Genomic DNA, 13,634 nt, shown 5'->3' with positions numbered 1-13,634 from the left:
TTCCCTTCCAATAGATCTTTTAGAGGCTGTCGACCTTCTCCTGCACAGCCATAAATCCTCAACTAACTTCAAGTGTAACAATATGTAGAGATGTTATCCCAGGACTCGGCTGAGCCTTCCGAGGCCCATTATCTCACAATCTTTTCTTTTAAAAGAACATTTTTTGACAGCCCAGTCGTTTTCATCTTTTTTTTCTTCCTGCTTTGACCTTGAGTTAGTTTATTCCTTCCTTTGCTGGATATTTTAAATGTTGCATGAAAAAATCCAATTTATTAAGGCTTTCCTATGGTAAATGATTAACCTGAATATAGTTAAATGAAATGCTTATTAACATCTCCCTGCATAATCCATTTAACAGAATTAGTCTTGCTTATTCAGACAACCTAAAGGGTCCGTGCTTTTGTCTACACGGCATCAGCATTAAAGCTTATAATTATTTCTGGTTAATGCAGCCCTTGGTGTTAGGAAATGCTGGTTTGTGTGTTCCAGCACAGCACTTCTCCTAATCTCTTGTATTAATTAGAGATACTGATATAATATTACTTTGTTCCTTTCTATTCAGCACCAGGAGAGATGTCTGAATATAATCCTATCTGTGCTAAGGGTGTCTTAAATATTTTCACAACTGCTGGCTGGTATAAAACATTAGGATTATGTAGAATAATCACTGAATTAGAAGAAAAGAGAGCTTGATAAGAGCACGTGGCCATCCTAGATGTGCACCTGGGACTTTGGGGTCAGTCATGGGATTTTTCCTTCCACAGGGCTGACCCACCATGTAAACGATGAGATGGTATTTCAGGTCCCTTCCAACCCAAACCAGCCTGTGAATCCATGATCTCTTCCCAGCTTTTCAGTGGTGCTGCTCTGTGCGTGGCTCAGCTGGATGTTACTCCCTCACCCACAGGGATGCAGCTGCTCGGGCTCTAAGGAATATTTAATGACATCCATTAGCAGGAAAGGAAATTATTGTCCCTCCATGACTGAAGCTGACATTTTAAACTTATTGCATCTTCTAAATCCTGGGTCATTTTATATTTCAGACATCAGACTTTTCATCGAGCTCATTTTAATCTTCTTCTAGGTGGAAATTCACTGTCTTTTAAGGTGTTTTAAAGTATCACTGCCAGGGCTCTGAACTGAATTTGCATCACCAGCTCATAAAATCACAGAATCACTGAGGTTGGAAAAGCCCTTCCAGACCATCAAGTCCAACCATTCCCCAGCACTGCCAAGGCCACCACTGACCCATGTCCCCAAGTGCCACATCCACATGGCTTTTCAATCCCTCCAGGGATGGGGACTCCACCACTGACCTGGGCAGCTGTGCCAGGGCTGGATGGCCCTTTCCAGGAAGAAATTCTTCCTGATGTCCAACCTGAACCTTCCCTGGTGTAGCTTGAGGCTGTTTCCTCTCATCCTGTCCCTTGTTCCCTGGGAGTAGAGCCTGACACACACCCCCACCTGGCTCCACCCTCCTGTCAGGGAGTTGGAGAGAGCAAGAAGGTCCCCCTGAGACTCTTTTTCTCCAGGCTGAGCTCCCTCAGCCACTCGTGGTGCTCCAGACCCTTCACAAGGGTTAGCACAAGGGGAACCAGACCGTTTGACCTTGATTTCTATTAAGAGTCACCAAGGTGTTGTTCTGGAGGAGAATCCTCAACTCTCTGCAGCCCAACCACTTTTCCTTCCCCTCTCCATGCACCGAAAGCTTCACAGGCTGTAAAATCAGTTATAAATGTCATGCTCTCTTGTAATGGTGGTAACAGGGATTATGTAAAAGCCCAGGATAGCTGCAGATGTAATCACAGACTCAAATAATTCCAGCTTTATTTAATGCCTGATCACACATACCTGCACCATTATCTTCCTCCGTGAATACTAAGACTGTGACTGTGTGTGTGTGTGTGTGTGTGTGTGTGTGTGAAACAATGACAGGGTAAGATTTCAAAGGGGGGGAAAAGCAGATGTTTTATGCTATTTTCAAATGTTTAAACCTTTTCATTTATTCCCAAACTAAGGGCTTAGTCTGACACAGAGACCCATCAAAAGCACCATGAAAATTAACAATCCAAGAACAAAGTGCCCTTGCACAGCATTGCACAGCAAATGCTCATGGAAGCAAGGACTGCTTATTACTTACCAAAATAATTACTCCTTGTAGATAAAGGACTGAGCAGACCATACTAAGAACCTTTAAATTTGTAAATTGTAAAAGCTTGTTTACTTTTTCAAGTTTGTGAAACACCACAAAAAAATCTATGGAATTTTATTAAGTTAGGAACAGCAAAGAATTCAGGGAGCCACAGGAAAAGTGATTCAATACTCTGAGGTGGAAAAGGACTGCAGAAGCTTATTAATTTTAAAGACCTTTTAAGAGCCAAGCACAATATTTTAAGCTGTATGTCATGCAGTAGGCTTACTGTGACATCATAATTGATAATTAAACTTCTCCAGATTTGCTTCTCCTTCAGGTTTCTCTCCCATCAAATTCCCCTGGTTAGGCAGCTCTGGGAACCATAACTCTTCTCTATTATCTGCCCAAGTCAGTGTATTTTTCCCTCATTAACTCACCTTGTACCTTTGTGCTGAAACAATCCAGGTATGATTTAATAAGCCTTAGAAAGACAGTGCTGGTTCATATGCAGGAAATCAGATTTACATAATTTTCCGCTGGCTTTTATAGCCACCATAGTTCAAATTATCTTTAAGTTGAGGAAACTCTTTGAATACCATAAAATGAAACAGCACCTGTGCTTTGCTCCAGCAGCCTCGCCTGGGTCTGGTAATAAATTAAAGGTTGATTTGTCACACTGACTTCACCCAGAAAGCCCCTTTTTAATGAGAGGAGGAGAGTGCCCTGTCCCACAGTTAGTCACGGTTATCAGTCGCTAAACTAAGCTGCAAAATCAAGTTTAATCTTGTTTTGTTTTGCTTTTATTACCTGAACCTTTCTGCATGGGGGGAAACCAAATAGGTTTTGGTTGTATCACATACTCTTCACCAAGTAAAATGTCATACATTAAAAACAGATCTCATAGCACTGGGTTCTGTACAAATGGAAAAGGGATGCTTCTGTTCCAGTGTTTGGACTGAACAAGACTTGGAATTCAGGATTATACTTTTCTTGTATTTTCCCTCTCTTTGCATACAGTTAGTGTGTATTTACTCAGGAATTTGAGGAAGACTTCATGGAAAACAAATAAATACAATTTCTTCAAAGAGGCCAGAAATACATGGGAATGTCTTTGGCTGAGCAAAATTGTCAAACTTTGGGCTTTTAGACTTAGGCAGGAAATGAATTGCTTTCCAACAGAATTAAATCTAGTCCCCTCTCATTGCTTTCACTGTAGATCTTAATGCTCAGTAACTTAGAAACAGATCAGTTATTCAGATGGTTAAAAATGAAACACTCATCTGACACTAAGTACTCCCAGTTTTAAATGCTTGCCTTAAAAACAATTTATCCTCTTTAAACAAACAGGAATAGTCCCTGAGCAGGGTGACAGGAGGGTTGGGCTGCTTTTCCAGTGTTTTCTCTGTTTTTCAGGAGAATGCTTCTGTTGCCCTAAGTATTATCTTAGAAGAATTAATGAAAACTAAGAATTTGGTGGGAGTTTTCACTGAACCCCTTTTCCTTCTCTCTGCAGCTCCCAGTACAGCCCAGTATGGGATCACCGGTGATGCCGAAGTCCTCTTCTCCTGCTGGTACCTTGTGTTGACACTGTCCTCCCTCAGTAGCATATTCTACCTGAAGAACATCATTCTGCACTAAATGTAAAGACCATAAAAGGCTTTTAAGGATTCCCTGAGAGTGCTGATGACTGGCTCCAATCTGGTAGAGTTTGTTAAAAGCAGCGTGGGATATAATCAGCCGTGCTTACATGGGAATGATCGCCTTCTGTAGAATTGCTCATTATGTAAATACTTTAATTCCCCTCCTTTTTTTTTGATTAGCTGCATTACCTTGTGAAGCAGTACACATTGTCCTTTTTTAAGACGTGAGAACTCTGAAATTACTTTTAGAGGATATTAATTGTGATTTCATGTTTGTAATCGACAAGTTTTCAAAAGCATTCAGTCATGGTCTGCTGAGTTGCAGACTGTAGTTTACAAAAGAAAAAAGGATATTGCAGTAAAAATGTGCTTCTTTAAGGCTGCAATACAAACATTCAGTTCCCTTCTCAACCACCATTCTCTCCACATTTACACAGAAGCATTTGTTCTTTTTTGAGTAAAAAAAAAAATCAAATAATATTGCCTTCAAAGTACTTCTTCAAAATATTACACATATCTAGATTTTCTTCTAGCATGATATTCAGGTTTCAAGAATGAGCCTTGTATTATAACTGCATTGTGCAGTACTGCTTTTGTTCTCTACCCTTTTTCCTGCAAATTCAGCATGGTTGTGCCTTCATAAAACACGACTTTCCTCTTCCTCTCCAACAAATCTGGAATGTGTTTTGGGAAATACTAAAGCATCCTTTTGAGCATAAGAAATCTCTAGCTGAGGATGAAGGTGCTACAGGCTACAAGGGAAACCTCCTCTCCCATCTCCAGGGGGTCCACAAGCTGCTCCAGACACAGGGTTTAGGTCAAGGGTAGCACCAAGTCCTTTTTGTTTTTACCTCCATCACAACTAACCAGTAGGTGATCTCTGTAAAAATTAGTTTTCCCATTACAAAACAGAACACAAATTATTTTGAGGCATCTTTTGAATGTAGGAAGGTTTGCTGTACTCATCCTAAATCCAAATTCCTACATGACTGTAAATGGCAGAAGCTGAATTGTCCCCTTTTGTATTACTGGCAAAACTGATGGGAATTGGTATTTTTCTTGCGCTTAATTTTGTACTGGTTTGGCTAATTTAGCAATGATAAAGGATGCTTTTAAATATTAGATATCTGAAAATACATGAAGTATCAAGCAGAATTTTATATATATACATATATCTATTAAAAGGAAGTTGCTCCAGTAATGGTACTGAAGTGCATGTTGCCGTCCACGGTAGGATCATCCTTCCAGGCAGGACTTGTGCTCACACTGTGCAGGTCCCTCCCCCAGCACGGCAGTCCCCACACACCATTTCCTAGTCCTGCAGCCCATGAGGATCAAGTTTCAAAACAGTGTATAATGTTGCTTTTAGTTTTTAAAACCCCTGGACAGTGTTAACGTGAAATGTGCTCACAGTTTACACCTGGTTTCAAACTGCCATCTGTGGGACTTGCTGGGGCATGACTGTGGCCAACAGTCCTTGAATCCCAGATTCCCTGGTGACCCCAGGAGATCTTGACTTGCTCTCAAACAACTGTTGATGACATGAATAACAAAACCATTATCCCAGAATCCCAGACTGGTTTGGGTTGGGAGGGACCTTAAAGCTCATTCAGTCCCACCTCCTGCCATGGGCAGGGACACCTTCCACTAGACCAGGTTGCTCCAAGCCCTGTTCCAATCTGACCTTGGACACTTCCAGGGGTGGGGCAGCCCCCACGAGCTCCAGTAGCTGACACAAACATTACAGTACAACATTAATTCTCCTCACAGCAGGTTTTGGCAGAGAGCAGCAGCAGCAGAGTCCTGGGTATACTCAGCAATCCCAAACTCAGCACAGATATCCCATTTTTTTGACAAGGAGGACTCTGAGTTTTGCTACACTCAATATCTGCTGTCCCAATGTGCAGCCAGAATATGCAGCGAGTCTGTTGTAGTTGCTGATAAAGGGCATAAACAGAGGTATGTTGACTCCAAAGAGATGTCCCAGGTCACTTTGCATGTTCAGTGACAGACCAAACTGTGTCTCTCATTACTTGCAGCCGCGTGCTAAGCAGTTACTATTTTCAGAAATGTGGCATTTTTTAAAACCTGGAATAACATGACAAAATCCATTTTGTAAGGAAAGGGTAAAAATTCAGCTCAAATTATATTGTACACAACCCTGATATTCTGTTCTATCTTGTATTGCAGCTTTAAAGGACTCTATTTTAGAATCCATTCACTAGAAACAGTGGTGCTGCAGGAAGAATCATGGCAGTACAGTTTGGTGAAGGAAAAAACAAGGATAGGGATAACCCAACCCATATGCTCATCTCATGTGGAATTGAGAAGTGGTTCTATGCTGTGGCTGGATCAGATCCTGCATTTTGGTGATATATTGCATTCCAGGGATCCCTGATATTTGGATCCTGATCTTTCCAGCAACAGAACAGAATGAACAGCAGATTTATTAAATATGGAAAGATAATACATATTTAAGTGTTGACTGTTTGCATTTGGACCAGGTAGAGCCACTGGATGACAGGTACAAGATTTTTAGTCCTATGTTTGAATTTTCATTTTGGGGGGACATAGTTATTGTCAAGTCCAAAAAGAAGAAGAAAAAAAATCCAGCCAAATTCCCAAATATCTCTAAGTGCCAATGGCATTCCTTAGGTGACACAGGGATTGCTGTCTGTGGGAGCTGCATGCTCAGCAGTGACCTGGGGGTGGGTAAGGCCACTAGGATGGGTGTCCTTGGGGTCTGTAGACTTTGGTCTCCTGAAGGTGCTCTGAGACTCTGCAACCCCAATTTTGGCAGGATTGGAGCTGGAGGCAGAGTGGATCAAATAAAGACACTTGGTTCTTGGTGAATCCATGCTGTGCAGTGACCTGGTGATTGTACAGGCTGGGACTTACCGGGGTGTTCTCCAAAAATGGGCCATGCTGCAAATTGAACACAACATTTCACATTTTAGGAACTGTAGAATGAGAGAATGTTCTGGATTGAAAAGGGCCTTAAAGCCCGTCTCATTCCAACCCTATAATTTGTGGGGTGCACTTTAGCCAACTGTTTGGGTGTATGTTCTTCAAAGTTCTGACCCATAATGGTCATATCTGTCGGGGAAATCTTATTATATTTATTACCACCTTTCAAATGCAAAAAATAAATGGCTTAGCCGAATATTTATATCAAGGTTGTTGTCCACATTGGAACCCCCAAAGTCTGGAAGTTCCTCCTTGTGCAGTAACACAGGGCTGCCACCCCCAAGGCTCCGGGGCGACACGGAGCAGTGGCACTGCTGGTCAGGAATATGATCTTGATACTCAATGAAAGGATGTCTCACAACTTCTGCAACAAATGCAGTTTGTTTCTCGAAGGTTTAGAACTTGGCAGGATCTGTCAGAGCTAGACAGCTTTTTTTTAAACTGTTCAATAGATTTTTTTTTTCGAATCATTGCTGTTTTTAAGACACAGGAGTGTTAAAACCCATCATAGTGACAGCTGCTTTTTTGCACATTTTCTGAGCAAGTGTTCTAGATAGACAATGGCAAATGTTCTGCTACCAAAACCTCCACCGAGTCCACAGAACTGTGTTATGAAGAATGTGTATACCAAAATATGTATTTACATGGATAAACAATATGCCTTAAAGACTAAATATGCATTTACTTCTAAGGCTGGATCAAACTTGTGCCCAGTCTGGAGGTAAATAATCCATATTTCACAGCTGCCATGGAAGGCTTTGTTTCTTTGGAGAAAAAAGGGGGGAGAAAAAGCATTTCTTTTAAAAGAATCTTAAATAATTTTAAAATTCTTGCATAAACTGATATGTGTGAGGAAGTTTAGGAAAAGTATGCAGTTTAGCCTGACACTTTTCAGCACTGGCAATGCAGGGCTTGCCGTGTGGGGGCTGTGGTGCCACTCAAAACCTGGCATGTCCCATTCGATGTCCCCTTGTACACTCAACTCCCTCAGGTGGCCCTGAGCTGGGGCAGAGTGAGGGGCCTGGGTGCTCCCCCATCCCACAGCGCTGCGGGAATGGGGCCACCTCCCCACCCCATGCTACTACTGGCAACACAAAATCCTTTAAAACAAGAAAATGTTACAAAAAATAGAATTTAAAAAAAACAGGAATTAAAAATTCTCCACTCAGCCTTAATATTGAGAGCAGAGAAATCAGTATTGGTGTGGGAGGGAAGAATTTGCTTTGAATTTGACCAGCCATGAGCATGGCCATGGCAGGGGCAGGCCTGTATTTGGGTTGGGTTTGGTCCTTATTTGTGTTCCTCTGTTGAGCTTTGAGGGCAAGGGAGGGGATTTATTCTGTAATCAGCAAAGTCTATAATCTAACTGGAAACAACCAGGCCAAGGCACTGGCACAGGGTCTGGGAATGGTTTGGGAGGGATTCTCAGTAAATCCTGCTTCAAGAGTTCTGTCTGAGCAAGGGCAGGGGAGGTTTTACAGGGGCACCTTCAGTGCTGAGCACGTACCTGTTTGTTCCTATACCCTTATGCCTAATTCATGAAGAGCTCCAAGGTTTCTTTTTATTAGATAATTCTCATGTTAAAAAATGCAGAGATCAGCACATTTGCCACTTCTCATAAGCTTAGTTTTCAGTCATTCATATTTTAGGGCATATTAAGCTTCCCCATCACTGGGTAGGATGAAAATCTGCATTACAGGATGGGGTGGGGGAGTGAGGGGGGTGATTCCCACCCACTCTGGCTGCTCTGCCGTTGTCTGGGAAGGAGCTCAGTGAGGCTGTAGGGTCTCTGAGGGGGGGCTACAAGGGGGTGCACGTCAGTCCCCAGCCACTCTGCAGCCATTGCACAGTGCTGGCTCCACAACTCCTGACTGCCAGAGTTATCCCTGAGGTTTTAAGTCAATTTATGCCCAGAGCCATCCTGGTGATGGGAGAAATGCAGGAGGGACCTTCTCCTTGGCTCCCTCCCTGCACGGCACTGGGTTCTCCCACGCAGTGAACTTTGAACAACCCACAAACAGCAATGAAAACCAGCACAGTTAACAGGGATTTCCTTGCAGTCCCTCAGTGCCTCAGCCCCAGGCAGTGGGAAGCATGTGCACCTTGGCCCCCAGTAGCAGAATAAATTACACTTCTGCAGCAGCCAGAATTTAAGGACAGGGAGGAGGGGACAGCACATTGCTGCTCCAGCCCCGACAGCCACAGGACTTTCCCCTCTTATCAGCCAAATATTAGTCGTCATTATTCCTACCCTCTTCTTCTATGCTGCCAGATAACAAACTGCCTGTAATGATGATTAATATTCTTCTCAGTATCTAGAGGGGGAAATCTGTTCTCTCCTAATGCTCATTCATCCCTCTCTTTATTATTTTTCAGCCCAAACCAAAACACAATTCGCACATTACACACCACGATTTATGTGCAATAACATCAGTTTTCCCACTTCTCAGCCCCATTAGAGTCAGAAGCACATCACTCCCATTAACCTCCACGACAGCTACTTAAATGTGAACCTCAAGTGAGAATAACCCTCCAAGATGAGCTGGAACAGCAGCAGCCTTGATTTCTGGTGGGTGACTGAGGGTGAGATGGCAGGGCCAGGCTTCCCTCCCTCCATTCTGTATATATGTATCCAGGTTTTTTATATGAAACAGACTTCCCTCTCCTTCAGGGTGGTTAATTCTGGCTGGGAGGTGCAGCCATTCAGATGTGTTTGATATTTTGGATGCATCAGTTCAGGTGGAGCTGTGGCACAGGCGGGAGAGCGAAAGGCAGTGGGAGCTGCAGGACAGGCTGGCTGTGCCACTTGAGCCTAATGAGGCAGTTCCTGGCAGGAATTTGGGCTCGGCAGAAGCTGTGGGAGGCAGCTCAGTTCATTAGGCTGTGAAAGCTTTAAAACCTTCAAGGAACTGGTTCTCCTCTCCCATTTAAGTGAATTGCTAAAAGCGCTGAGTTGTTCTTCCATAGAACTTCAAATTCACTGTTTCCTTCATTATCCTTGACCTTTTTACATGTATTACCGTAAGGAAAAACCAAGTTAACTTTGGAAGAAACTACTGCAAATTCACCCCCCCCCAACCTTTTAAAAACAGAGAGCCTGGGAGGCTGGGCCAAGGGAGCAATGGGTCTAATTTGCCACTATATTCTGTATAAAGAGGATTTAATGTCTGCTTGCCAAAAATTACAGATCATAAGTCCCTGTGACTCATTTCTAAATGACTTTTAGCAAGACAGGTGCACAAATCCTCCTCAGCTTTGTGTTATGAGTAGCAGAAAGCCAAATGGTGTGATGGGACAAGATGCCTTCCCATGTGCTGCTCCCAAAGCCTTGGTCCCCGTGTCTTGATCCTCATCTCTTGGTTCCCTTCTCTTGGCCCCCATTTCTTCATCCCCATCTTTTGGTCCCTGTGTCTTGGTGCCTGTCTTTGTGCTCATCTCATGGTTCCCATCTCTTGGTCTCCATCTCTTGGCCCCTTCTCTTGATCCCCATCTTTTGGTCCTCATCTCTTCATCCCTGTCTCTTGGTCCCCATCACTCACTGCCCTTCTCTCCCCAGCCACAGAGAAGGGGAAGGCAGGAGAGCGGGAGGAGGAGGCTGCAGCTCTCAGACTGAGCTCCCAACCCATAACATGGAGCTTAAAACCAGGCATCAAGCAGTCACCAAAGACAACAGGGTGTCCTTCTTTGTGCACTGAGGTCTGAGCTCTCACCCTCTCTAACAAGAAGAAGGGCTCTGAGTTCAACCAAACAAACCCAAAAGCTCCATGAGGTCCTTCTGACTCAGCCAAACTTCCCTCCCCAAGCTGGACACATCCATTCTGCCACCCTCGAGGGTGGGGTGTGGGGACAGTGCCCTTCCATCAGCTGCAGCAGGGCAGGGATGGCTGATGAGACACGGTGTGGAAAAGACACCTGAGTTTTTCCAGTCTATCAATTTTTGTCATGGGAGCTTCAATAAGTATCTCGGTCTCTGTTTCAATGCCTTAAGCACCTTTTTGCAAAAGGCCACGATGTAAGAGAGTACATTTAAGAAATTAATTTCCCAAAGTTAATCATGCTCGGTGACTCGGCTCTGGCACAGCCACTCCCCCGGCAGCTGTGGCTCCTCAGGAAGTGCGACGGCGGCAGCACAGTCAAGAGGCTTTGAGGAGTCTCCTGGCGTGGTATTTCTCTCCAGAATATTGCAGATGAGACACTTAATTCTCCTGAAAAAAAATCAGCTAAGGGCTTTGACCTTCTGTTTGAATGCAGAATTAGCACTCCGGGAAAGGTTAATGAACAGAAGGGAGTAGGGAAATTTGCACTGAAATACTCCTGAAATGGGTTTAAACACGTGCTGGTCTCTGGGCAGGTCTGTGGCAGGAGGAACTGCTCCCCTTGTCCCCCGTGGCCACCAGGACAACCTTCTCAGAGAGGGAGAAAGGGAAAAGGAGGAGGAGAATTTCCTGCCAGAGGATGGGAAGGGAATGTGAAGGGTTTCACTGCAGGTCTTGTCCATGGGAGATTTGTCTTGGTTCTCAACTGAGATCCCCAAAGAGAACACAAGACCTTCCTCTGGGCATTCAAAATGTGTTCATTTTCCTGACAAACTGATCTTGAATTACAATTCATTTATTTGCTTCCCCGTGAAGCTGATGCTCATTCAAAGTAATTATTTTGCCATATGGTGAAAGGTGCAAAAATTGCTGTCAGGCTCTTCCTCTCATACTTGGCATCTCAGCCCCTTTAGTGAGGATCTCTTTTATGAGCGTTGATTTGGCCAATTCAGACAAAAAAACAACCCAACCTTCCCCCCCCCCCCAGACTTTCTCAATTTCTACTTCCTCTTCCACCCAAAAATCATGGATGGCACCACTGCTGTAAATGACAAATCATAATGGTAAATACTGGGGTGAGCCCTCAAAGGAAGGACAAGAACTAAGGCCACTATAATTTAATAATCACTTTACTGTGTTCATGACTTGTGTTATCAGAGGTATTTTACCTGTATTTAATGCTCATGCTTTTAGCAAAACCTGGGAGTTGTGACAAGTGCTTTAATATACCAATAGATTACAAATATTGTGGGAAGAAATCCCTTCCACAGGCTGAGGCAGAAAAGCAAAACCAAAACACATCCCAGTGGGTCATGAAGCAGGTACTGCTCAGTACCAGGCCAGTGACTTCATCATGGAATCATAGACTGGTTTGGGTGGGAAGGAACCTCAAAGATCATCTAGTGATGATGGCACCAGTGCCTTTGGAAGGGTTAATAAGAATAAAACGAGTATTGGGAAAAAACCCCCACATTTGTCATTTGTTAAATGTCGAGACACCATCTGAAGACAAAAGCCAAGGCTTGGAGGGAGCGAGCCAAGTCTGTGTGTAATTATCCCTTGAATATTCAAAATATTGTTATTAAAACAACTCTCAGCTCCAATTCCAGTGCAGTGATCACACCCAGTGTAGAGATATGTAAAGAATATAATTTGCTCTATAGCAGGATGTGTTTGCGCTCCCAGTGGGGTAATGGCAACTTCCCTGGCACCAGGCAGGGGGATACCAGTCATCCTGCAATCCCAAATCCCTCAAATCCTTAAAATCCCTCCAAATTTTCTGCAAACCTCAAACCCCAAGGTTTGAGTTGGTGACTAAGGGATAAAGAGCATCTCACATCAAAAATGAGCCTTAGGCAAGATTCTGGGAAGGGTTGGGATTGCCCTCAGCTCCTGCCCTCCACCTTTTCAACTGGGGCATCTTCCCCTTTTTTCCCTGCTCCAGGATAAATTCCTGAAAATAACAGAAATAGCATCCTGTTAGAGGGAACATCCTATAAAGGCATAACATCCTGAGTAGGAAATAACATCCAAATGTCAAATTCACATTCAAGGATGGGTATCCCATGCCACTGGAGGCTGGAAATAGACCTGCTGAGGTGTCCCTCAGTGATGGTGGAGCCCACTCACCTTCTGCCCACACAGGGTTCTGTGGCAGCAGAGAAAACCCATCCCAGTGTCCCTGCAAACCCATCCCAGTGTCTCTGCAAACAGCCCCTGCCTTGTCCCACCTCCCCCAGAGGAGGGTGATGCTCTCAAAGACACAGCACCCAACTCTTATCAATAACATGCAAATGCACTTAGCAAAGTGCTCCCACAGATGTTCTTAATTAAACCAGCCCAGCCCGAGCCCACATGAAGCAATAACCCCCAAAATGCCTCCCTGCTCTCATATGTTCTGAACCACTGCTGCAGGATACTCCAGGAATATTATTTTTGTAAGAGTAAACCATTTGCTAAATAAGCCACCTGTTAAATAAACACTCCCACTCTCCAAATATTGTTATTTTGTTTTCCACACTATGCACAATCTGGATTTATTTTAGATGAAAAAAGGTAATCACTAAAGCAGGAAAAGCCCCAAAAAACAGTATTTTGACTATTTACAACTATCTGTCTTGTGTGCACATCTGCTCCTTTGCAAGCTGGCAGAGCTCTTCCATTAAAAGAGATTCACAGTTCCTTATTCAGCCCGGGGCTAATGAATTTCTTTCATCAGGCCTCGTCACTCTTCCTTTTTCTTTAACTTCTTCAAGCCTTGAATTGCTCCTTATTCCCCTGAGTTCCCTTTCTGTATCTTCTCATAGGGACAAATCCCCATCTGAGATAACTTTACAAAGTTGCCACAGGAGTAAGGACAGAGTTTGTCTCCTGTTCCATCATGCTTTAAAAGCCAAGTTCACCCTTATCCCACCTCAAACCTGTCTGTACAGGAACATCCTGCTGCACCACAGCCCCTGGAAACCTTCAGATTAGTTCGACAGTATGGATGGCCACTCAAAAAAAAGACCCCAAAAAAGATGGAATAGAATAGAATAGAATAGAATAGAATAGAATAGAATAGAATAGAATAGAATA

The 13,634-nt window shown here is 43.6% G+C and overlaps 1 protein-coding gene across 1 annotated transcript in view; it reads left to right on the top strand.

Annotated features, from left to right (window-relative positions):
- NEGR1 (neuronal growth regulator 1) overlaps nt 1-4,252 on the top strand; it is a 213,426-nt gene extending 209,174 nt beyond the window's left edge. Inside the window, exon 7 of the mRNA XM_027694428.1 lies at nt 3,648-4,252. Within this exon, the coding sequence (XP_027550229.1) occupies nt 3,648-3,772 (125 nt within the window). The 3' untranslated portion in view covers nt 3,773-4,252. The remainder of the gene's footprint in view (nt 1-3,647) is intronic.
- The last annotated feature ends 9,382 nt before the right edge of the window (nt 4,253-13,634 follow it).

Source organism: Neopelma chrysocephalum, unplaced genomic scaffold (genome assembly GCF_003984885.1).
Source record: "Neopelma chrysocephalum unplaced genomic scaffold, ASM398488v2 Primary Assembly neopelma1_97, whole genome shotgun sequence".
Lineage (NCBI taxonomy): Eukaryota > Metazoa > Chordata > Aves > Passeriformes > Pipridae > Neopelma > Neopelma chrysocephalum.
This window is presented reverse-complemented; position numbering and strand designations above follow the sequence as displayed.